The 23,903-nt window shown below is 39.9% G+C and overlaps 2 protein-coding genes across 3 annotated transcripts; both read right to left on the bottom strand.

Moving 5' to 3' along the window:
• Positions 1–717: 717 nt before the first annotated feature.
• Positions 718–9,256, bottom strand: LOC136702247 (cytochrome P450 2K1-like). Its single transcript, XM_066677220.1, has 9 exons — positions 9,050–9,256; positions 6,078–6,240; positions 5,620–5,805; positions 4,333–4,493; positions 4,061–4,240; positions 3,276–3,417; positions 1,520–1,704; positions 1,281–1,422; positions 718–908 (listed from the first exon to the last, which is right to left on the bottom strand). Exons 1-9 carry the CDS (start codon positions 9,254–9,256, stop codon positions 718–720), a joined length of 1,557 nt encoding a protein of 518 aa, XP_066533317.1.
• Positions 9,257–14,150: 4,894 nt separating this feature from the next.
• On the bottom strand, positions 14,151–23,528 carry LOC136702246 (cytochrome P450 2K1-like). 2 transcript variants are annotated; one of them, XM_066677217.1, is made up of 9 exons: positions 23,311–23,528; positions 20,116–20,278; positions 19,470–19,619; positions 18,019–18,179; positions 17,747–17,926; positions 16,923–17,064; positions 15,386–15,570; positions 15,149–15,290; positions 14,151–14,650 (listed from the first exon to the last, which is right to left on the bottom strand). In XM_066677217.1, exons 1-9 carry the CDS (start codon positions 23,515–23,517, stop codon positions 14,460–14,462), a joined length of 1,521 nt encoding a protein of 506 aa, XP_066533314.1. In that variant the 5' UTR covers positions 23,518–23,528; the 3' UTR covers positions 14,151–14,459. The 2 variants fall into 2 exon arrangements, with proteins under 2 accessions (XP_066533314.1, XP_066533315.1); XM_066677218.1 differs by having other exon boundaries at positions 16,923–17,057; positions 17,863–17,926.
• Between the last annotated feature and the right edge of the window lie 375 nt (positions 23,529–23,903).

The raw sequence follows: 23,903 nt of genomic DNA, 5'->3' as shown, positions 1-23,903 counted from the left end.
ATGTCAAGTCCTGTCTTGTTGTGACCGGGTGCGACACTTGTTGTAACTGCTATTATTCAGCCTGTTAGCATGTCTGCAAGAAAGTTCAGAAAACTTTTTAGATGTTTTTGGGTTTACAGCAATTCTATTGTTTTCTGGGATATTTTAGCGTGAAACATTTTCTGATCCACAAAAACAAAAAAAAAACACTTGCAAAATCAACCTTAAATTCATACAATTCAATGAGAAAACTCAACTTTCATCAACTTCTCCATTCCCATTGGTCAAATAAAGTCACATACTCTGAGTAATAACTGTTAAGGCACACTGCACATGTTTTCGGTAATGTTTTATATAAATGTAAAAAGACCTGACAGAATTCTGGGGACAGTTTCAAAATACTATTTATTTGTAGAAATTATTTTTGTATTAATAATTTCATGTTTTTAATCAATGTATGTAATATCTAAAAAAAAAAAAACAGGTTTTTCAATATGAAAAATGTAGCTCAAAATAGGCTGGGGACAGTACCTTTTTCAGGATTGCCCTGAAATTAACTGTTAAAAAGTTAGTGTAAATGATTATTTTATGTTTATTTTTTCTGTTTTGGCAATATGTTTTCTTCAATATATTTGGTTAAAAAGAGTAGAATGTCCCCTGTTATCAGAACCCCAGCCAGCCCTGGGTTTTACTGTGTTCCAGTTCCTAACAATTCCCATCAGGCTGAATGTGTTCATTTCATGCATTGCGGACAACTGCACACAGCTTATGTGGAGAGGGATTCAGTGTGAAGCCCACAGCTGGAGTGAGATCCAGCTGTTCCTCACTCACACCTGGTGGAGGAGTGAAGCTGAAGTGTTGCAGAAAGGAGGTGAAGAAGAGGAAGAGTTCCATCTTGGCCAGACTCTCTCCCACACAAACCCTGTGGCCTGAAAGCAGAGGGGTGGAGTCTAGTGTTAAGTAGGACACATATATAACAGTTAGCGATGCTGATTTTTCAGTTTCATTGCAGTCTGTTCCCAAGTTTAGTTCAGGACTAGTTCCAACAGTTAGAAAAGACTCCCTCCGTCGCTAACGAGAGGGAGGGGGAGGCTGGAATAATAACACTTGAAACCAGAAGACATCACTGCTTTTCAAAAACCACAAACACAAAGGCACTGGAACTGAACACGCATGGAGGTAAGTCCGGTGATTGAACCACTGATCTCCTGATGGCCACCACTTAGATCCTTAATGGAGAGGGATTATACAGCATGGTAACTTTAAACATTTAGGAGTGGAGAAAAAGAATTAGACGATACCTGCAGAAAAGGGCAAGAAGGATTCACGCTTAACAAACTGCCCCTTCTCATCAAGGAAGTGCTCTGGGTTAAAGGTGTTGGGGCTCTTCCATTCATTCTCATCCCTCAATACAGACGTCAACAGAGGAATCACACAAGTTCCCTGTGGAGAACACACCATTTCAGATCAGTATCGTCAACCAGTGAAGTACTTCAGACCTGGTTTACTGTAGAGTTATTTATAATTAACAGTGCACAACCTTCTTGATGAAGTAGCCTTGAAAGTGAATGTCACAGGTGGTGGTGTGGGGCAAGTTCATTGGTACAATGTTGGCAAGTCTCTGGATTTCATGGATCACTGCATCAGTATAAGGCAAGTCCTTTCTGTCCTCCATCCTCACCTGACGACCTCCAATCACCCGGTCAATCTCCTTCTGAACCTGGTCTGAATTCAAGAAGCATTCAAGATTCTCAGTGCTCACAAACCAAACCTGTTCATTGACAACAAAGAGGGAGAATGGCAGCTGGGTACAGTTTTATTTCTGCATGACATTCCCTTTGTATGGGTATGCAATGCCCTTCACTACAGCTGTTGAGCAGCACATTCCCCACTGTTTATGGAAGAAAGCTGAAGGAGAGAGAGAAATGCAGTTTTCTCTTGCAGCTGGATGCGATGTTGTATGTGTTCATACATAACTGTTTCCTCCTGATAGCAGTTTCCCTTTAACTACTCCAAATTCGAATTATTCTTGGCTGTCATTATCCCTCATAATTTTATTTGTCACACATTTAGACACGGTACAACTTGCAGTGAAATGCTTTAACATCTACAGACATTAAACAAACACGAATTAAGGAAATATGAAATAGAAATAGGGGTGGCACAGCAGGTAGTGTTGCTATCATGGGTCTTGGGTTCGAGTCCCATTCCAGGTGACTGACTGTGAAGAGTTTGGTGTGTTCTCCCTGTGTCTGTGTAGGTTTCCTCCCACGGTTGGGAACCATACCGCCCTGTGAAGGACTGGCGCCTCCTCCAGGGTGTGTTCCTACCTTGCATCGAGGGGGTCCGCAGCCCTGAAATGGATAAGTGTTTGTAGACAATGAATGAATCAATAAAATATAGATGTTATCTAAATGAAAACACTAAACTATAGCTAAGAAATATGAAGCTAAAACTGTACAAAGTAAGAAAAAAATTGAGCGTACTGACGTAAGCAGTAACAGTAATGTGTGGTTAGGCTGAAGTCTGGGTTTAGACCTGGTTCAGATTGGAAAGAAGCTCATTCTCAACTTCCATGTTCGTATTCAGGTGCGAAAACACTTTCCTGATGGCAAGGGTGAAAAGTTTATTAGGATGACGACTGAAGTCCTTCACCATCGTTTTGGCTTTGGACCAGCACTGCTTATTAAATATAATCTGGAGGTCAGGAAGCATGATTCGGATGACGTGCCCAGCCGAGCACACTACCCTCTACAAAGTCCGCCTATCCTGTTGGGCGGCGTTTCCGAAACCAGGTTGTGATATGCCCTGTGAGGATGCTCTTGAAGGTGCAAGAACAGAAATTGTGCAGCACCTTGGAGGGCAGTCTGGAGTACCTTAGGCATCAGAGGTGGAAGTCACAGACACTGCTCATTATTATCCACCTTCGAAAAGCATTTTCCTAATCTATAGCATTAATGCCTCAGTGATGTGTTATTATATCAGATGTTTTGTCCTGTCATTCTCTTGCTATAACTCATTTTAATCTATAGGGTTTACTTTTAACTAGGCACTGTTGTCTTAGTGTTTTACCCTATTTTCTTAAAGAAATAAATAATTTTTTTAGTTCTTTTAAAAAGTGTCCTGGAGCATCCTGAAAGGTGCTTTATCATTATTCACTGTCATGTTTTATATCCCTTATTGATGCAGGTGATAATCACGAGCCTCAGTTAGCTTTTGGTCAACATTCACAGAAAATCTGCCGCCCTTTGCGTGTTCTGTGGAGTACAATATGGCTCAGTATTCTTTATCAATACCTTGTACGTGAGGATACTTGGCCATTAGGAGAAATGCCCAACACAGGGTTGCAGCAGTTGTGTCTGTACCAGCAGCAAAGAGATTGCCGACAGTGTACTTGAGGTTCTCTTTATGGAACAGTGGGTTTCTCTCTCCTGATTCCTGAGGAAGGAAAAAGAGAATGTAGCATCAAACAGGGAACCCAGAGAGGAAAAACGTAAAAATAAATAAAATTTAAAAAACACAAAATGGCTTGGCTGCCTCCAAACGCTGAAAATCATGAAAAGATGAGGATATTGCTTCATTCCTGCTCCATTAGGTGGATAATGTTTAGGTTGAAATTGATTCCAAATTTGAGAGACTACAAACTGCATGAAAATAAACATAGAGGGGAAAGTGCTACCAAACTTTCAAATGCGTTTCTGTTGTAATTCTAACAGTGAATAAAAACTTAGACAAGTCATGTACAAACAATCCTTTTGCTCCTCAAAAATACTGGTCCACCTCAAGAGGCTGAGCTTCTGAATATAAACAAACAGGACAGCAGTTTCCTCACAATCATAGACACTGCTATTATAATATTTTATTTTTTGTGTAAAACTAAACCACACTTACTCCTAGAACACTTACAATAGAACACTTTACTAAACCTTTTTATAAGGGTACCTATATTGCTAGGAAGTCCCTTTTTACATTTAACATCAAATTCAGTTTAAATAACTCTTAAGCATAATTTGCTTCATTTTGTTCAGAGTGCACAAAGGTTTTCACTAATTCAGCATTTCTCCACACAAGGAATATATACCTCTTCTTTCTGTTGCCGTACAAAAAAATAATCCACCAAGCCTCTGCAGTCCTGAGGGTTCATGGTCTCCTGCAGCTTCTTCAGAAGTGTCTTTAATTCCTTGAAATATTGCTCACGGTACATCATCATCAGTTTCCAGGTATTCGTCCAAGAACAAAGCCAGGGAAACAGGTTACACAACTGAAGGCAAACAAGGACATATACTAAATGTTAGTGGCATAAATTTCATTACACCCACAATGAGAGTTATCTGTTTAAATTCAGAAGGTTACCTGTACAGAAGCTGAGCCCATAAGCCTGATGTTCTCCTTGACCTGGGTAACCATGTCTACGAACACAGGATCAGTGTATTCAAATCTGCTCCCATACACAATGGCTGAGATGACATTTGAAACAGCATAGCTGACCGGCTCTGAAGTACAAAATGGTTTTCCTGGAAAACAGAAACCCATCATTAACCTTTTTCTAATCATTACATTTTGAAAAGAAACGAGAGTTTCCTTCGGGTGCTCAGCTTTCCTACTACTGTCCAAAAATTCATATTAGTAGGTTGGCTGGCTGTGATGAATTGTCCACAAGTATGAGTGCGTGAGTGAATGGGTGGTGCCCTGTGATGGACAGGCACCCTGTAAAGCATGTATCCCTGCCTCATGCCTAGTGACTATGGCATCACATCAATGTCAAAAGTAGAGGGAGCAGAAACAACCTGTAAGTTATAACATTTCACAAATATAAATACCCTCTTTCAAGCGCCAGTGCAAAACTTGCGCTTTCTACACTCAGAAAACCCTTTTGACAGTTTGTGGGCAGGATCAGGGCTGTATCTCTCAGTGAATACTTTTGGCTGATGTCTTCTGTTTCTGAGACTGTCCACCTTAGATGGTATATGGCCTACCTATTGGGAGAAGCCTTGTTGGAAGGATTTTGGAAGCTGTCTACCACTTTGTGTAAATCTCTTGCCTAGTTTTCTACTTCTCAAAGTTTTCCCAGCAAAGCCACTGGCCTTGTTTTGTTTACAATGCTGCTGTTGCACACTGCCTTCTCTTTCTGCTCACGAATGAAACTAATCATTTGCTTTCTCTCTGGCAATGTGGCTTTTTTAAATGCTTTCCAGTAATCGCCTGACTGAAGGCCTGCTCTTCCGTATTTAACTTTACCATTAAATATATTTTAGATATTTGTAAAAATTTCTGCTGAAAGCAAATATTTAATGAGACTTTTCTCACTGTTAAGCAATCCTGCTAATGAGCAGCTCCAGGGACCTGGAGGTGGTGGGTTCAAGTCCTGCTCCAGGTGACTGAATGAGGAGTTTGGTGTGTTCTCTCTGTGTCTGTGTGGGTTTCCTCCAGGTGCTCCAGTGCCCTCCCATGGTATGGAGAGAGGGAAAAAAAAACCCACACACACTTTGGTAGGTGGACTGGCGACTACCAAGTGTTCATAAGTTTGTTTGTGTGTTTGCCTTTTTTTGTCTATTTCAGGTAGGCTCTGGACCCACTGTGACCCTGAACTGCATAAGTGGTTTCAGTCAATGAAGGAATGAATGTTGAGCATTAAATTACCTTTAAACTGTTCAAACACTTCTCTCAAGTAACGTGTCTCATCTATGATTTTCTCCTCGCTCCCTTTCTTGCCCATCCCAAGGTCTCGAAGAGTGGAGAGAGTAAAGCGTCTCATAGTTTTCCAGTTTTTCCCATTGGAAAACAAAATTCCTGCAGTTGATTGGAAAATGGAAAACTGTCTTGAAACTCTGTATTATTTATTGTAGCTCATTAGCTAATACGATAAATAAAGCAGGTATTTCATATAATGAATATCTACTTATGCCTGTAGACCCAGTATAAAATATGCTTGAGCAAGGGTGCATAAAATAATGCAAATAACCAAATGGCATTTGTGATTGTGCACAAATTGTGATTGTGCGTGTGTTTGTATATATATATATCTCATGTTTCATAGTCATTTCTGTACAAACACTGAACTGTAAAATACAGACATTTATTACGGATCTGACCCTTACCATATCCTTCATTCAAGACATGGAATATATGGTTAATGTCTCTGTTTTCAAATTCCTCTGCATGGGTCACAAGGGCCTGCTTGATGGTTTCATATCCTGACAAGACAACCATTTTCTTTGGACCAAAATGCACGGTGAATATAGAGCCATATTGTTTTGACATCTGCAAACAGAAACAGAACTACAGTCACTTAGGAAGGAGTCTGTTTTCCATCCTACTAAAACCAAGGATAGTTTTCCTGGAGCTATATTCAGAGTTGAGTGCAGATATGGGATCTTTGCTCATATTAATTTAATCATTTTTTACATGAGATTATGTAATGTTCAGACCAATGAAGTTGTGCCTATAGAAAACAATCAGCATCAGCTGAAATGAATGGGATTTTCAGAAAATGACTTGGTCACATCTTGTGGTCAGGAATATGATTTCAAACCAAATATTTTTTACACTATAATCATCTTCTAATTGTAAAAGCCAGCCAACACTCCTATTCTCTGTAAAAACGTTACCCCAAAAGGGTGACATATTACCATATACAACATTTTCACACATCCCTGGGGGCAGACGTGGCCAGGTGATTAGGGATCTGAGCTTGTGAGCAAGGCACCTAAGCCCCAACTACTAGGGCTGCCCACCACTCCAGGCATGCGCTCACTGCTCCCTAGTGTTCAGTACGATTGGGTTAAATAAAACAAATTCATCTGTGTGCAAGCATAGTGGCCAATACAGTGATTCTAATTCTAATTAATGAAATGCCTGTTTGATGCTTTTGTCAAAAAATAAGTAAATAAAAACCTGACAGAGCAACAATTTCTCTCTAAACAGCACCATTACATCAGCTGTTCCTTTAAATGGGAAAGAGCCATACACAAGTCACCCAAAGCTGACACTGATTACCTGCTGAGTTTGGTTGAATCTCAAATTTCACCCGTTTTCCCCCCATGTAGTGCAGTACAAAGGTTATTTAAAAAAATGCTCCCCATTACAGGATTATAGTTTGAATTAAAATATTTTAGTATCCAGCTGATCCAGTTTACACACTATATCCTGCTCAGCTTGTTTAAATGAAACTTGCTCAACAGTCAGAAATACAGCCAGTGAGGCTTTATATGCACAGCTTGTGTGATTTCCAGGCTCCAGCCAGGCTCTGGGATGGTCAATTAAAAGAGAAGAGCTGTTTCTGATCCAGAATTAACACAACTTCTCTAACTATCCTCACGAATGCTCTTGTGACTGAATGCCATCAAATCAGATAACAAACTTCCTATTAATACCATTTCTGAAGTGATGTTTAAGTGCAGGTGTTAAACTTTTGACAGTATAGCACAGGTCACTTAAAGGGAACGGCTATGAATTTGGGAAACTGCAGTCCTCACTGGTTTGTTTACATTGTGATGGAATTTGTTTATTGAAAAGATTCATAATCTATAGAGGTATTTTTAATCAACAATAACCATGTATGCTTGTGTAACTGCAATTGTTTAATTCTTGAGCTCTCTGTGTAGGCAGCAGACGTGTGTGTTTCAGATAAACAGAATACTGACACATTCTGATCACCAATTCTCCTTGTCCCCTAGCCACTGAGAGGAGATAACCAAAACCAGCTGAAACCAGTCTAAAGATGGGAGACTAAGAATCAAATGCATTGGAATGTGTAAAAAGTAACAAATGGTAACTTGGCTCGTAGACATATTAGGTAAAGAAATGAGAGCTATAGTAATCAGAGGTGGAGAGATGTCAGGTATTAAGATGCTGGTTAAGTGGGTCGGGGAGAGAGGAGAAGGGGCTACGCGTAGCATTCTCCCCAAATAAATTGTTGTTTTACTTGATGCCGACTAAGAGACTCAGCTTTCTTATTTTTGTCAGTTTTTCACCACAACGTTCATAAGCTCAGCGTCTTTTAAGGGGGAACATTGAGGAGAAAAATGTGTGTTGGCACACGACTGAAGTTAGACATGTCTAAGTTCTTATTAACTCTGAATTACCACAGACACTCGTTTTGTAGCACTTTGGTCTGTTTACTTTTATTCAAAATTTTGAATGAGTTCCTACCTAAACAATGGGAAACAGCAAATTATATGGAGAGAGATTAGTCTCAAAATACTTTACAAATGCATGAATGATAATCCACAAATTAAACAAGTCACATGTTTCACTGTTCACAAATGAATACATCACACTCTGTCTCTAGTCTGTACAAATACAGTGACATTCATGTACACATGTTTTGGTTTTCATAGATATATCATCATTTTATATGAAAATACATATTTGTTTACATTTACATTGTATACTTTTGAAAAGCCGAAGTCTCGGATTTAACATTTAGTTGTAAATTGTTGAATCTTTGTGGATCTAGTCACTCACGTGTTTTCAGTGACGTGCATTTGTTCATTTCCTCTTGCTGGTTGTTGAATTCTGAGATTTTACAAAAATATGGAATGTAAATTTAAACAAATGTATTTATTTTCATATAAAATTATGATTTATCTATGAAAAACATTTATGAATGTAACTGTATTTGTACAAACTGCAGACTGAGAAACACAGATTGGGATGTATTCATTACTGAACAGTGAAACATATGTGACTTGTTTAATTTGTGGATTAACATTTATGCATTTGTAAAGTATTTTGAGACTAATCTCTCCATAAGTCATACGTCAATATTACCAACCTATAGGAGCAGGAATAAAGCAGCATCCTCATCTCTCTTCGTGATTTTAAACGTTTAGAGAGTTGTTTACCGTTTTTCTGCAATTAGTACAGAGAAGGGTAACAAGTCTGACTCTGATTTTCTAACGCTAAGGTTTCGTAAACACATTGGGTGTGTGCTTGAAACCCATCTAGACTGGAGAGCAGAAAATGGTGAGGAAAAATCATCTGAATGATATTTTAATAATGAACCTCGTCTTTAACTGTTTGCTAAATCCCTCTTACAAAAAGTGAGTGCGGTAGATAAGACACTCACCGACAAGAGGCTGAGGTGGGGTCTGTTGAGGTCAAGATCCAGAAGGTTTCCCAGGATTGGCAGTGGCTTTGGCCCAGGAGGTTCCTTCTCTTTTTTCTGGGACCTGGAGCGAGAGGAGGAGAAGTAAAGAACAGACAGAAGCATCAACAAAATACCAAGCAATGCACTTCTGCTGGTAACATGAAGAAGCTCCTCCACCACAGCCATCGCTAAGTAGTCTGAAGTGTTGTTCACAGAGTGAGGATATGAGCCGACATGGGATATGGGCCACAAGTGGGATATAAGGAACTAAAATGCCCTATGAACCATTCTTTAGAGATTGGGGTGGGGCTATGATCAACACTAGGACAACAGGAAAAAACTTGTGCCAAATGAACAGTGCCCTTTTTTAGCAGAAAGTGTCATTGCATTTTTGCATCTCTGGGGTCAGTACAACAAACTGGAAACTGCAAGAATGAGGTTGAGTTTATGGAAGTCTCAAAATCTACTTTTGTGTAGATTCCATGTCTGACAAAGTGATCTTCATTCAAACAAGTTCTGTTAAAACAATATGAATGATGAATAACATCATTATGTAATTCCCAAACAAAAAAAGCAATGCTTGCAGTTAAAAGGAGAAAGTAGTTTAATATCAAGCTGAGGGGCAAAACCATAAACAAGCCAAATAAAACCAAGCAGAGATATCCAAAAGGCACAGCTAGGACAATACTTACCAACAACCCAAACTAACCCTCAGTTTGTATACTCTCTATCAGCGTTTCTCAACTTTTTTCAGTCATGGCACCCATGGCATGGCAACTCTAAAATGTATTTAAAAATATACAGGTGCTGGTCATAAAATTAGAATATCATGAAAAAGTAATTTATTTCAGAAATTACATTCAAAAAGTGAAACTTGTATATTATACTCATTCATTACACACAAACTAATATATTTCAAGTGTTTATTTCTTTTAAATTGATGATTATAACTGACAACTAATGAAAAACCAAATTCAGAATCTTAAAAAATTTGAATATTATGAAAAGGTCCAATATTGAAGTCACCTGGTGCCACACTAATTCTAATCAGCTAATTAACTCAAAACACCTGCAAAGGCCTTAAATTGGTCTCTCAGTCTAGTTGTGTAGGCTACACAATCTTGTTGTCCAAAAGTCAATCATTGACAGCTTACACAAGCAGGGCAAGCAATCAACTTTTTCATGATATTCTAATTATATGACCAGTACCCGTTGACTCTGCATCCGTTTGAGAGCCTACATACACCATGAGTGACTTTTGTAACCATAAGACAGAAATGGGGTAAATGTGATTTACAAACAATGGGAAATCTGAGCTAGGGATGATGCACACTACTGCCCTCTTTTGGCAGGAATGGATGAGAGGATGACATGGAGCTCCTGGTCCCAGCTCTCAATGTAAATTAAGCTCAAATAAGTTCAGTTCACACAAATGTGGTGGAGAAGGGTGGCACAACTTGAAACTATGGGGTATTCTTTCTCCAAAGATATCCAAAACCTATCCTATCAAAAGCAGTGTCTTAAAATGTGTTTTTTAATGTGTGATCTTCCCTGATCTTGAGCTATTGCTGGTACAGGAGCAACTGACAGTCTTTTGGGCTTTCCTGTGCCCATGAACTCCGAGTCACAGACCCTGTCAAACTGTGCAAAAGACTGAGATTGAAAGTATTCACTTAGTCTTTCTTTGAGGATCCAGATAGTGATAATCTCAAAGTCTGCTGCTGTTTAAATGTTCACTGCACAAGGGAAACATCTCAAACCTGTCCTGTTCCACAAATGAGCACCACACTCTGAGCTTAGATCTGAAGCCATGCAATTTGTGTAAGGGACCACCTGCACCATGGTCATCCCACCTCCAGAGGGAGACCACGCTCCAGGATGCCTAGTAATCAGCCCAAGTGAGAACAGCTGACACTTTATAAGACAACCGTGCTGCTCTCTCAGTGTGGAGTCTTGAGTTTGTACTGAACAAGACCATGCTGGTAATTTGGGTTTTTCTTCCAAAAGGAATCTCTGATTTCTTTTGTTTTCACTACCTTTTGAGTTAAATCAACTCACAAGTCCTTTGTCTCTTGTTTCTTCAACATTCTGGAGAGAATTTTCCTGTTGGGACATTGGTCTTGCTGCTATTTCTTTTGTCATTTAAAAAAAACTGTTGTTTGAAGTTCTACTCTTCTTTTCTCTTGCCTTTATTGGGCTCTGTTCTTCCTCTCTTTTGTTGTGAAAGCAGCTGTAAGGTTCCTGGTGGTGCAACAGGTTTTTTTTTTTAGCTGCTTCTCACGTAATAGTTACTGGTGGGTGATCGGTTCCTGCTCTGAACTTTAATTTTTGAGTTTTATTCTTTACTACTTTTCATCTTTTGTCATCCCAGTTTGTTGAGTTTCTTTGATTTGATTTTCGTTCCCAAGAATTTTGTTTATTATTTTTGGAGTTTGTCTCCTCTCTAGATTTAAAACGTACATTCACTGTTTGCACCCAGACAACCCTGGTTTGATTCCCATCATGTGCAAAGCATTATCTGCACTTGAGTCTTTCCTTTTGGTAAACTTTATGGGACTACTATCACAGTCTCCCCTGTAGATAGAAGAGGTGAGAAGATTTTCTTCTCTGCCTTTCATTTTAGTGTTCAGTTTGTGGAGATGTCTATAAATGTCAACCAAATATGCAGGTTTTCCACACCATTGTGCATCTCAATCAGCTCTGTATACGGAGAACTCTATTAGGAATGCTCCGAGTTCTTCTTTTAACTGAGTGGCCCAACTACACTTTCCCAAGAAATCCAGTGGACAGCTGTGTGTAGTAGCAAGCTATGGTGCTCTGTTCCTGTATCCTCACATACAATTCAAAACAGAGTTTTTAACAGTTGCACCTTGATGAAAATTACAATTTCCACTGCTCTATCCAGTTCCTCTGAAAGTTATTTTGGCAACTAGGACCTCTCTGTGAAGGAAGCAGTGAATGGTTTGGATGTTTTGGGTTCTGTGCTCTGACCCTACTGATGAAACCATTGGCTCCTTCAGTGTAGATACCGATTCAGTTCTTCCAGCTTAATCCCACTCTGTTCAAGATACTCACTCAGTTGTTACACGATACGTCTCCTCTCCGGTTGTTTTGGTTGGCATTGGTTCCCAATATAGATCATTGTCACTGATTAGGTCACTATCTACAAATCAAACTTGTGCCAAGAGCTGAGTATACCTCTGACACATGTTAATTCATCAACTGGCAAGGACAATTTTCCCAGTAGATGTGATCTTTTCCAAAACCATATCTTCGGTGTCTGCAGACATGTTATCGATGTGCCTTCCAATTGTAGTCTGACAGTGCAACCTTGCAATTTAGAGATTGGGGAGGGGTACGTTCCATGCTGAGGTGCCAATGGATGAAGAAGTAGATGGATCAGAGTTTCATTTCAGAGCCTTTCTTTAGAACCACACACATTTTGCAGGCTATTTGCATTACAAGTTTTACATACTCAAGTATTGAGCCTGCCAAGGAAAGGTCATGAAAGACAAATTATAATGTGAGGCACTTAATGAGCTTCATTTTATTGTTTTAAAAATTTGTCAGTAAATTCAGAAAATTTGACAGCACCCGGGGGTAGAAATGCTGCCCTTTATAATATTGAGGGGACTTGGAGCGTTCATTGAAGAGCTCTCGGATTGTTGGCTGTGGTCACGTGGCTTTGCTGAGGGTTCTGGGAATTGGAGTCCTCACGAATGTAAAGGCGAGAGAAAGCTGATTCCTCGCGGTGGGAGGTGTGACTTTACAAACTTCATCCACTGATCTGTGAAAACGTTTGTTTGATGAACCAGATTCACTGAGTGTAGTCATTGTAACTCCTCCTTCATTCATTCTGTAACCGCTTATCCAGTTCAGGGTCCCGGTGGGTCCAGAGCCTGGGTGCAAGGCGGGAACACACCCTTGAGGGGGTGCCAGTCCTTCACAGGGCAACTCAGACACACATTCACTTACACACTCACACCTATGGACAATTTAGAATCGCCAATCTACCTACCAACGTGTGTTTTTTGGACTGTGGGAGGAAACTGGAGCACCCGGAGGAAACCCACGCGGACACGGGGAGAACACACCAACTCCTCACGGACAGTCACCCAGAGCGGGAATCGAACCCAACAACTCCTCACAGACAGTCACCCAGAGCGGGAATCGAACCCACGACCTCCAGGCCCCTGGAGCTGTGTGACTGCGACACTACCTGCTGCACAACCGTGCCGCCCTGTAATGCCCTCAGTGAATGTAAATTTTTCAGTAATGAGCCAAGAAATTCAGAGCTAAGTTTGTTGTAAGAGTCCATGAGTACGTTTTGGTACTAGAATTCTCTTAATACCTAGTTTGTAGTCTCCTGGTATTTTTCTACACATTCTTTGTTCAAACAGGATTAATATACCAGGCCATTATTTACCCATAATCATACTTTCCATGGAGTCGCCCAGGCCGTCATAGCAGTTTAACTTGATGGTCAAGTTAGGTTTGATTGTGCTGCCAATATAGCCTCAGCTTGGTAAACAGTCTTCTGAGAAACATTAATGTCCCTATTACACTAGTGTATGTTTAGTTAAATGTGAAGACCCAGTGCAATGTGGCAAAATATATAAAACACTGAGTTTGTTAAATTATGATTATGCAATAAATAATTTGAGATTTCAATAAAATGTTATCATGGTTAAACTGAGTGAAAATTATATGCTCAACTTCTTTCATGGGCTCGAGAACTGACAGAAGCCTTTAACTGAATTCATTTGTATTGCATTTAAAAATGGGGTTGGTTTAGAAGCTTATCATGAACATTTCTGTATAAAGATATATATAAAAAAAATTTTTTTCCATGAATAATATGCTTTATTCACTTTTGTGCAAAATCAAGTGTACATTTTATAGTTAGTATTTTAGTCTGCAAAGTGCAGAGAGAGAGATTGAGAGGGCTCTGTCACAAGGATGTCAAGTCTTGTTTGTCATATTGTGACTGGGTTGTTACAGGGCGTGACATGACAGAGCCTCACGGTCAGACATTTTAACTGCAAGAAATTTCAGAAACCTTTTCAGATGTTTTGGATTTCTATTGTTTTCTGGGATATTTTAGTGTTACACTTTAGCTCATCCGCAAAATCAACCTTACATTCATACACTTCATTGAGAAAACTCAACTTCTGCATTCCCACTGGTCAAATAAACTCACATACTCTGAGTAATAACTGTTAAGGCACACGGCACATGTTTTCAAGAGTGTTTTATATAAATGTGAAAAGGCCTGACAGAATCAGAATTTTTAATATATTGGGTAATCAGATTTTATAATTTAACATATGCCCTTACAGAACAACTTGCAGAATTCCTAACAATTCCCATCAGGCTGAATGTGTGCATCTCATGCGTTGCGGACAACTGCACACAGCTCATGTGGAGAGGGATTCAGCGTGAAGCCCACAGCTGGAGTGAGATCCAACTGTTCCTCACTCACACCTGGTGGAGGAGTGAAGCGGAAGTGTTGCAGAAAGGACGTGAAGAAGAGGAAGAGCTCCATCTTGGCCAGACTCTCTCCCACACACACCCTGTGGCCTGAAAGCAGAGGGTGGAGTCGTGTTAAAATAGGACAAATTTATAGCAGTTAGCGATGCTGATTTTTCAGTTTCATTGCAGTCTGTTCCCCAGTTTAGTCCAGGACTAGTTCCACCAGTTAGAAAAGACTCCCTCTGTCGGATCACGCTAACGAGAGGGAGGGTGAGGTCGGAACAAACTTCCTTCGAGACGTGAAACCAGACATCACTGATTTTCAAAAAGCCACAAACACAAAGGCAGCGGAACACGCTTAGAGGAGAGTTCTAACTCCCAGATCTGTTATGCCAGGTGTGCATTGATGTTGGGGTGGAAGGATCTCCCAGTGAAAATAAGGCCAGTTGTGCTCTCTGTGATTCCTGGCCTCAAATGACAGAGGTAAGACCAGTGATTGAACCACTGATCTCCTGGTGGCCGCCACTTAGATCCTTAATAGGGAGGGATTGTACAACATGGTAACTTTTAAACATTTAGGAGTGGAGAAAAAGAATTAGACAATACCTGCAGAAAAGGGCAAGAAGGAGTCACGCTTAACAAACTGCCCCTTCTCATCAAGGAAGTGCTCTGGGTTGAAGGTGTTGGGGCTCTTCCATTCATTCTCATCCCTCAATACAGACGTCAACAGAGGAATCACACAAGTTCCCTGTGGAGAACAAACCATTTCAGATCATTTTCATCATCGTCGTCAACCAGTGAAATACTTCAGACCTGGTTTACTGTAGAGTAATTAAAATTAACCTTCTTGATGACGTAGCCTTGAAAATGAACATCACAGGTGGTGGTGTGGGGCAAGCTCATTGGTACAATGTTGGCAATTCTCTGGATTTCATGGATCACTGCATTAGTATAAGGCAAGTCCTTCCTGTCCTCCATCCTCGCCTGACAATCTCCAATCACCCGGTCAATCTCCTTCTGAACCTGGTCTGAATTCAAGAAGTAGTCAAGATTCTCAGTGCTCACAAACCAAACCTGTTCAGTGACAACAAAGAGGGAGAATGGCATCTGCATGACATTCCCTTTGTATGGTTATGCAATGCCCTTCACTGAGCAGCACATTCTCCACTGTTTATTTAATGAGGAAAGCTGAAGGAGAGAGAAAGGCAGTTCTCTCTTACAGCTGGATGCTGTGTTGTATGTGTTTATGTTCATACATAACTGCTGCTGCCTGATAGCAGTTTCCCTTTAACCAATACAACTTCTAATGATTCTTGGCTGTCATTATCCTTCATAATAAAATTTTAGTTGTCACATATTTAGACACGATACAACTTGCAGTGAAATGATTTAAAACACAAGAGTTAAGGAAATATGAAATAGAAATAGGGGCGGCACAGTGGCGCAGCAGGTAGTATTGCTGTCAAGGGTCCTAGGTTCGAGTCCTGCTCCGGGTGAATGTCGGTGAAGAGTTTAGTGTGTTCTTGCTGTGTCTGTGTTGGTTTCCTCCCACGGTTGAAAACCACACCGCCCTGTGAAGGACTGGTGCCCGCTCCAGGGTGTGTTCCTGCCTTGCACCCAGGGGGTAAGTGCTTACAGACAATGAATCAATGAAATAGAATATATTGAGACGTTATCTAAATAAAAATACTAAACTATAGCTAAGAAAAATAAAGTACAAACTGTACAAAGTAAGAAAAGAAGTGAGCAGTGTGTAAGAGTACTGATGTAAGCAGTAACAGTAATGTGTGGGTAGGCTGAAGTCTGGGTTTAGACCTGGTTCAGATTGGAAAGGAGCTCGTTCTTAACCTCTGTGTTCGTATTCAGGGAGTGAAAACACTTTCCTGATGGCAAGCGTAAAATGTTAATTAGGATTACGACTGAGGTCCTTCATCTTTTTGGCTTTGGACCAGCACCTCCTCTTATAGATGGTCTGTAGGTGACCATCAGAGGTGGCAGTCACAGATACTGCTCATTATTATCCACCTTTGAAAAGCATTTTCCTAATCTATAGCATTAATGCCTCAGTGAGGTGTTATTATATCAGATGTTTTGTCCGGTTATTCTCTTACAACTCGTTTTAATCTGTAGGGTTTCTTTTTAATTATGCATGTATCTTAATGTGTTTTCTTTATTTAATTCTTAATGTTTTTGTTCTTTGAAAGTGTCCTGGAGTATCCTGAAAGGTGCTTTATCATTATTCACTGTCATATTTTATATCCATTATTAATGCAGGTGACAATCACGTGTCTCAGTGACTTTTGGTCAACATTCACAGGAAACCTGCCTGCCTTTGAGTGTTCTGTGGGGTACAATATGGCTCAGTGTTCTTTATTAATACCTTGTACGTGAGGATACTTGGCCATTAGGAGAAATGCCCAACACAGGGTTGCAGCAGTTGTGTCTGTACCAGCAGCAAAGAGATTGCTGACAGTGTACTTGAGGTTCTCTTCATGGAACAGTGGGTTTCTCTCTCCTGATTCCTGAGGAAGGAAAAAGAGAATGTAGCATCACACAGGGAACCCAGAGAGGAAAAACATGAAAATAAATAAAATTTAAAAAACACTAAGTGGCTTGGCTCCCTTCTGCTCACGATAGAAATACAGCAGAGTCCTCCAAACACTGAGAATCATGAAAAGATGAGAATATTGCTTCATTCCTGCTCCATTAATTGGATAATGATTTGGTTGAAATTGATTCCAAATTTGAGAGACTACAAACTGCATGAAAATAAACATGCAGTGAAAGTGCTACCAAACCTTCAAATTAGTTTCTGTGGTAATTCTAACAGTGAATAAAAACTTAGACAAGTCATGTACAAACAGTCCTTTTGCTCCTCAGAAATATGGGTCCACCTCAAGAGGCTGAGCTTCTGAATATAAACAAACAAAAAGGACAGCAATTCCCCCACAATCATACACTGCCTTTTAAGTATATCACAGACAAGTACATAAATGAAAGTATATTAATTTTATGTCTTGTGTAAAAGTATACTAATAGAACACTTTAATAAACCTATTTGTAAGTGTACCTATATTTCTAGGAAGGTCCTTTTTACATTTAACATCAAATTCAGTTAAAATAACTCTTAAGCATAATTTGCTTTGTCCAGAGTGCACAAAGTTCTAAAATAATTCAGCATTTCTCCACACAAGGAATATATACCTCTTCTTTCTGTTGCCATACAAAAAAATAATCCACCAAGCCTCTGCAGGCCTGAGGGTTCATGGTCTCCTGCAGCTTCTTCAGAAGCATCTTTAATTGCTTGAAATATTGCTCACGGTTTATCATGATCTGTTTCCAGGTCCTCATCCAAGAACAAAGCCAGGGAAACAGGTTACACAACTGAAGGCAAACAAGGACATATACTAAAAGTTAGTGGCATAAATTCCATTACACCCACAATGAGAGTTCTCTGTTTAGATTCAGAAGGTTACCTGTATAGAAGCTGAGCCCATAAGCCTGATGTTCTCCTTGACCTGTGTAATCATGTCTATGAACACAGGATCAGTGTATTCAAATCTGCTCCCATACACAATGGCTGAGATGACATTTGAAACAGCATAGCTGACCGGCTCTGAAGTACGAAATGGTTTTCCTGGAAAACAGAAACCCATCATTAACCTTTTCTAATCATTACATTTTGAAAAGAAACGAGAGTTTCCTTCGGGTGCTCAGCTTTCCTACTACAGTCCAAAAATTCATATTAGTAGGTTGGCTGGCTGTGATGAATTGTCTACAAGTGTGAGTGAATGTGTGGTGCCCTGTGACGGACTGGCACCCTGTAAAGCATGCATCCCTGCCTCGTGCCTAGTGACTATGACATCACATCAATGTCAAAAGTAGAGGGAGCAGAAACACCCCGTTGAAACATAAACCTGTACGTTATAACATTTCACCGATATAAATACCCTCTCAAGCGCCAGTGCAATACTTGTAAGCACAGACAGAGGAATTGTGCGCAAACTGGTCATAAAATCTCTCCTGAAATGACTTTTTTTGCATTGTTGAATAGTTTATACCTCTCAATTTAAAAAAAAGAAATAAAAAAATGTTTAATCTCTTTTTTGCTTTCTACACTCAGAAAAACCTTTTGACAGTTTATGGGCAGGATCAGGGCTTTATCTCTCAGTGAATGCTATTGGCTGATGTCTTTTGGTTCTGAGACTGTCCACCTTAGATGGTATATGGCCTGCCTATTGGGAGAAGCCTTGTTGGAAGGATCTTGTAAGCTGTCTACCACTTTGCGTACATCTCTTGTCTAGTATTCTACTTCTCAAAGTTTTCCAAGCAAAGCCACTGGCCTTGTTTTGTTTACAATGCTGCTGTTGCACACTGCCTTCTCTTTCTGCTCGCGAATGAAACTAATCATTTGCCTTCTCTCTGGCAATGTGGCCTTTTTAAATGCTTTCCAGTGATCAACTTGACTGAAGGCCTGCTCTTCCGTATTTCAATTTATCATTAAATATATTTTAGATATTTGTAAAACGTTCTGCTGAAAGCAAATATTTAATATGAGACTTTTATGTCACTGTTAAGCAATCCTGTAATTGAGCAGCCCCAGGGACCTGGAGGTTGTGGGTTCAAGTCCTGCTCCAGGTGACTGTATGAAGAGTTTGGTGTGTTCTCTCTGTGTCTGTGTGGGTTTCCTCCAGGTGCTCCGGTGCCCTCCCATGGTATGAAAAGAAAAAAAAACAAAAAAAAAAAACCCACACACACACACTTTGGTAGGTGGATTGGCGACTACTTAGTGTCCATAGGTTTGTGTGTGTGTGTGTGTGTTGTTGCCTATTTTGGTCTATTTCAGGTAGGCTCTGGACCCACTGTGACCCTGAACTGAATAAGTGGTTTCAGAGAATGAAGGAACGAATGTTGAGTATTGAATTACCTTTAAACTTTTCAAACACTTCTCTCAAGTAACGTGTCTCATCTATGATTTTCTCCTTGCTCCCTTTCTTGCCCATTCCAAGGTCTCGAAGAGTGGAGAGAGTAAAGCGCCTCATAGTTTTCCAATTCTTCCCATTGGAAAACAAAATTCCTGCAGTTGATCGGAAAATAGAAAACTGTCTTGAAGCTCTGTATTATTTCTTGTAGCTCATTAGCTAAAACGTTAAATAAAGCAGATATTTCATATAATTTCTATCTATGGAATATTTACTTATGCCTGTAGACCCAGTATAAAATATGCTTGAGCAAGGGTGCGTAAAATAATGTAAATAACCAAATGGCATTTTATACATTACATTTATGGCATTTAGCAGATGCTCTTATCCAGACCGACTTATAAAGTTACTGTTATTACAGGTAGGCCAACGCAGTGTTAGGAGTTAAGCTTAAGCACTCTTATTGGTGTAGCACAGACTGGTTTCCCAGATCTGGAATCGAACCCAAGTCTCTGACATGAGTCAATGGTGTTACCACCAACAATTTATTTAAAAATTAATAAAAAAACAAGCAAACTGATGTTTCATAGTCATTTCTGTACAAACACTGACTTGTAACACACATATATTTATTATGGATCTGACCCTTACCACGTCCTTCATTGAAGACAGAGAACATATGGTTCATGTCTCTGTTTTCAAATTCCTCTGCATGGGTCACCAGTGCCTGCTTGATGGTCTGATATCCTGACAAGACAACCATTTTCTTTGGACCAAAATGCACGGTGAATATAGAGCCATATTGTTTTGACATCTGCAAAAAGAAACAGAACAACATTCACTTAGAAAGGAGTCTTTGTTTTCCATCCTACTAAAACTAAGGATAGTTTTCCTGGAGCTATATTCAGAGTTGAGTGCAGATATGGGATATCTTTACATAATCTCATGTAAAAATGATTAAACTAATATCTCATAAGCAATGTTCAGATTAGAGTCATGTAGTAAGTCTGATGCTGTGCACTGAATGTCTGTAATGAGGCTAGAGACCAATGGCGATTATTTATTCAGATTCTGTATCCAGATTTACAGCAAAACATTGGACCAATTAAGTTGTGCCTATAGAAAACAATCAGCATCACATCTCGGTGGCTGAAATGAATGGGATTTTCAGAAAATGATGTAGTCACACCTTGTGGTCAGGAATATGATTTCAAACCAAATATTATTTACACTATAATCATCTTCTAACTGTAAAAGCCAGCCAACACTCCTCCTGTTCTCTGTAATAATGTTACCCCAAAACTGAGACCTTCATAAAAAGGTGACATATTACCCTATACCACAATTTCACACACTTCCCTGGGGGCAGATGTGGCCTGGTGATTAGGGAACTGAGCTTGTGAGCAAGGCACCTAACCTCCAACTACTAGGGTTGCCCACCGCTCCAGGCATGTGTGCTCACTGCCCCCTAGTGTTCAGTACGGATTGGGTTAAACAAAACAAATTCCTCTGTGTGCAAGCATAGTGGCCAATAAAGTGATTCTAATTAATGAAATGCCTGTTTGATGCTTTTGTCAAAAAATAAGTAATTAAAATCCTGACAGAGCAACAATTTCTCTCTAAACAACACCATTACATCAGCTGTTCCTTTAAATGAGAAAGAGTCATACACGTGTCACCCAAAACTGACACTGATTGCCTGCTGAGTTTGGTTGAATCTCCAATTTCACCCGTTTTCCCGTTTCCCCAACAGTCAGAAATACAGCCAGTGAGGCTTTATATGCACAGCTTGTGTGATTTCCACATTTTGAAACTGTCACTTTATGCAGAGCCAGGCTCTGGGATGGTCAATTAAAAGAGAAGAGCTGTTTCTGAGGTAGTGTCGCAGTCACACAGCTCCAGGGGCCTGGAGGTTGTGGGTTCGATTCCCGCTCCGGGTGACTGTCTGTGAGGAGTTGGTGTGTTCTCCCCGTGTCCACGTGGGTTTCCTCCGGGTGCTCCGGTTTCCTCCCACAGTCCAAAAACACACGTTGCAGGTGGATTGGCAACTCGAAAGTGTCCGTAGGTGTGAATGTGTGTGTGTGTCCCTGTGAAGGACTGGCGTCCCCTCCAGGGTGTATTCCCGCCTTGCGCCCGATGATTCCAGGTAGGCTCTGGACCCCCCGCGACCCTAAATTGGATAAGCGGTTACAGATAATGGATGTATGGATGGAGCTGTTTCTGATCCAGAATTAACACAACTTCTCTAACTATCCTCACGAATGCTCTTGTGACTGAATGCCATCAAATCAGAGAACAAACTTCCTATTAATACCATTTCTGAAGTGATGTTTAAGTGCAGGTGTTAAACTTTTGACAGTATAGCACAGGTCACTTAAAGAGAACAGCTATGATTTTGGGAAACTGCAGTCCTCGCTGGTTCGTTTACGTTGTGATGGAATTTGTTTATTGAAATGATTCATAATCAACAGAGCTATTTTTAATCAAAAATAACCATGTATGCTTGTGTAACTGCAATTGTTTTATTCTTGAGCTCTCTGTGTAGGCAGCAGACGTGTTTCAGATAAACAGAATACTGACACATTCCAATCACCAATTCTCTTTGTCCCTTTGTCACAGAGAGGAGATAACCAAAACCGGCTGAAACCAGTCTTAACAACTGTGCCCCCCCCCCCATGGAGCTATGGTATGTTAATCATAGATAGAGAGCCACAGGTATTAAGATGCTGTTTGTTAAGCAGGTCGGGAGATAGGAGAAGGGGCTATGCGTAGCACTCTCTCCAACTTAAGTGTTGTTTTACCTGATGCCGACTCAGAGACTCAGCTTTCTTATTTTTGTCATAATTTTCCACCACAACGTTCATAAGCTCAGCGTCTTTTAAGGGGGAACATTGAGGAGAAAAATGTTTGTTGGTAAACGACTGAAGTTAAATATGTCTAAGTTATTATTAACAGTGTGAATTACCACAGACACTCGTTTTGTAGCACTTTGGTCTGTTTACTTTTATTCAAAATTTAGAATGAGTTCCTACCTAAACAATGGGAAACAGCAAACTATATGGAGAGAGATTAGTCTCAAAATACTTTACAAATGCATGAATGATAATCCACAAATTAAACACAAGTCACATATGTTTCACTGTTCACAAATAAATACATCACACTCTGTCTCACAGTCTGCAGTTTGTACAAATACAGTGACATTCATAAACACGTTTTGGTTTTCATAGATTATTTTTTTTGTTCATTTCCTCTCGCGAGTTTTGGGATTTTGAGACGCTGTTAAATTCGAGACTTCGACTTTACAAAAATATGGAATGTAAATTTAAACAAATGTATTTATGATTTATCTATGAAAAACATTTATGAATGTAACTGTATTTGTACAAACTGCAGACCGAGAGACTCAGAGTGATGTATTCATTAGTGAACAGTGAAACATATCTTGTTTAATTTGTGGATTAACATTTATGCATTTGTAAAGTATTTTGAGACTAATCTCTCTCCATAAGTCATAGGTCAATATTACCAACCTGTAGGAGCAGGAATAAAGCAGCATCCTCATCTCTTTTCATGATTTTAAACGTTCAGAGAGCTGTTTACCGTTTTTCTGCAGTTAGTACAGAGAAGGGTACCACGTCTGACTAATCCACTTTGTTGTTTACTCATTTTCTAACGCTAGGGTTTCGTAAACACATTAGACCAGTTTCAAGCACACACCCCAGACTGGAGAGCAGCAAATGGTGAGGAAAAATCATCTGAATCATATTTTAATAATCAACCTTGTCTTTAACTGTTTGATAAATCCCTCTTACACAAAGTGAGTGCGGTAAATAAGACACTCACCGACAGGAGGCTGAGGTGGGGTCTCTTGAGGTCAAGATGGAGAAGGTTTCCCAGGATTGGCAGTGGTTTTGGTCCAGGAGGTTCCTTCTCTTTTTTCTGGGACCTGGAGCGAGAGGAGAAGAAGTAAAGAACAGACAGAAGCATCAACAAAATACCAAACAATGCACTTCTGCTGGTAACATGAAGAAGCTCCTCCACCACAGCCATCACAAAGTAGTCTGAAGTGTTCACAGAATGAAGATATGAGCTGACAACTCGGGCCACAAGTGGGATATAAGGAACTAAAATGCCCTATGACCCATACTTTAGAGAGTTCTGTTAAAAAAACATGAATGTTGAGTAACATCATAATGTAACTCATAAACAAAAACAAATCAATGTTTGTAGTTAAAAGGAGGAAGTAGTTTAATATTAACTAAATCGTAAAACCAAGCAGAGATATCCAAAAGGCACAGCTAGGACAATACTTACCAACAACCCAAACTATCCCTCAGTTTGTATACTCTCTATCAGCGTTTCTCAACTTTTTTCAGTCATGGCACCCATGGCATGGCAACTCTAAAATGTACTTTAAAAATATACAGGTGCTGGTC

Source organism: Hoplias malabaricus, chromosome 7 (genome assembly GCF_029633855.1).
Source record: "Hoplias malabaricus isolate fHopMal1 chromosome 7, fHopMal1.hap1, whole genome shotgun sequence".
NCBI lineage: Eukaryota > Metazoa > Chordata > Actinopteri > Characiformes > Erythrinidae > Hoplias > Hoplias malabaricus.
Note: the sequence above shows the minus strand (reverse complement) of the source record. Positions and strands in the feature narration are given on the sequence as shown.

Bases quoted from the DNA above. Each gene is read 5' to 3' on its own strand.
- LOC136702246 (XM_066677217.1), bottom strand. From the start codon at position 23,517: ATGGCTGTGGTGGAGGAGCTTCTTCATGTTACCAGCAGAAGTGCATTG. The intron at 17,065-17,746 runs GTATATATTCCT...TTCCTTCCTCAG, and splicing joins TATGGCAACAGAAAGAAGAG to GAATCAGGAGAGAGAAACCC. The intron at 15,571-16,922 runs GTATTAATAAAG...TCTTGAATTCAG, and splicing joins CAAGTATCCTCACGTACAAG to ACCAGGTTCAGAAGGAGATT.
- LOC136702247 (XM_066677220.1), bottom strand. From the start codon at position 9,256: ATGGCTGTGGTGGAGGAGCTTCTTCATGTTACCAGCAGAAGTGCATTG. The intron at 6,241-9,049 runs GTGAGTGTCTTA...TTCTGTTTGCAG, and splicing joins CCCACCTCAGCCTCTTGTCG to ATGTCAAAACAATATGGCTC. The intron at 1,423-1,519 runs GTTGTGCACTGT...TGTTCTCCACAG, and splicing joins AAGGCTACTTCATCAAGAAG to GGAACTTGTGTGATTCCTCT.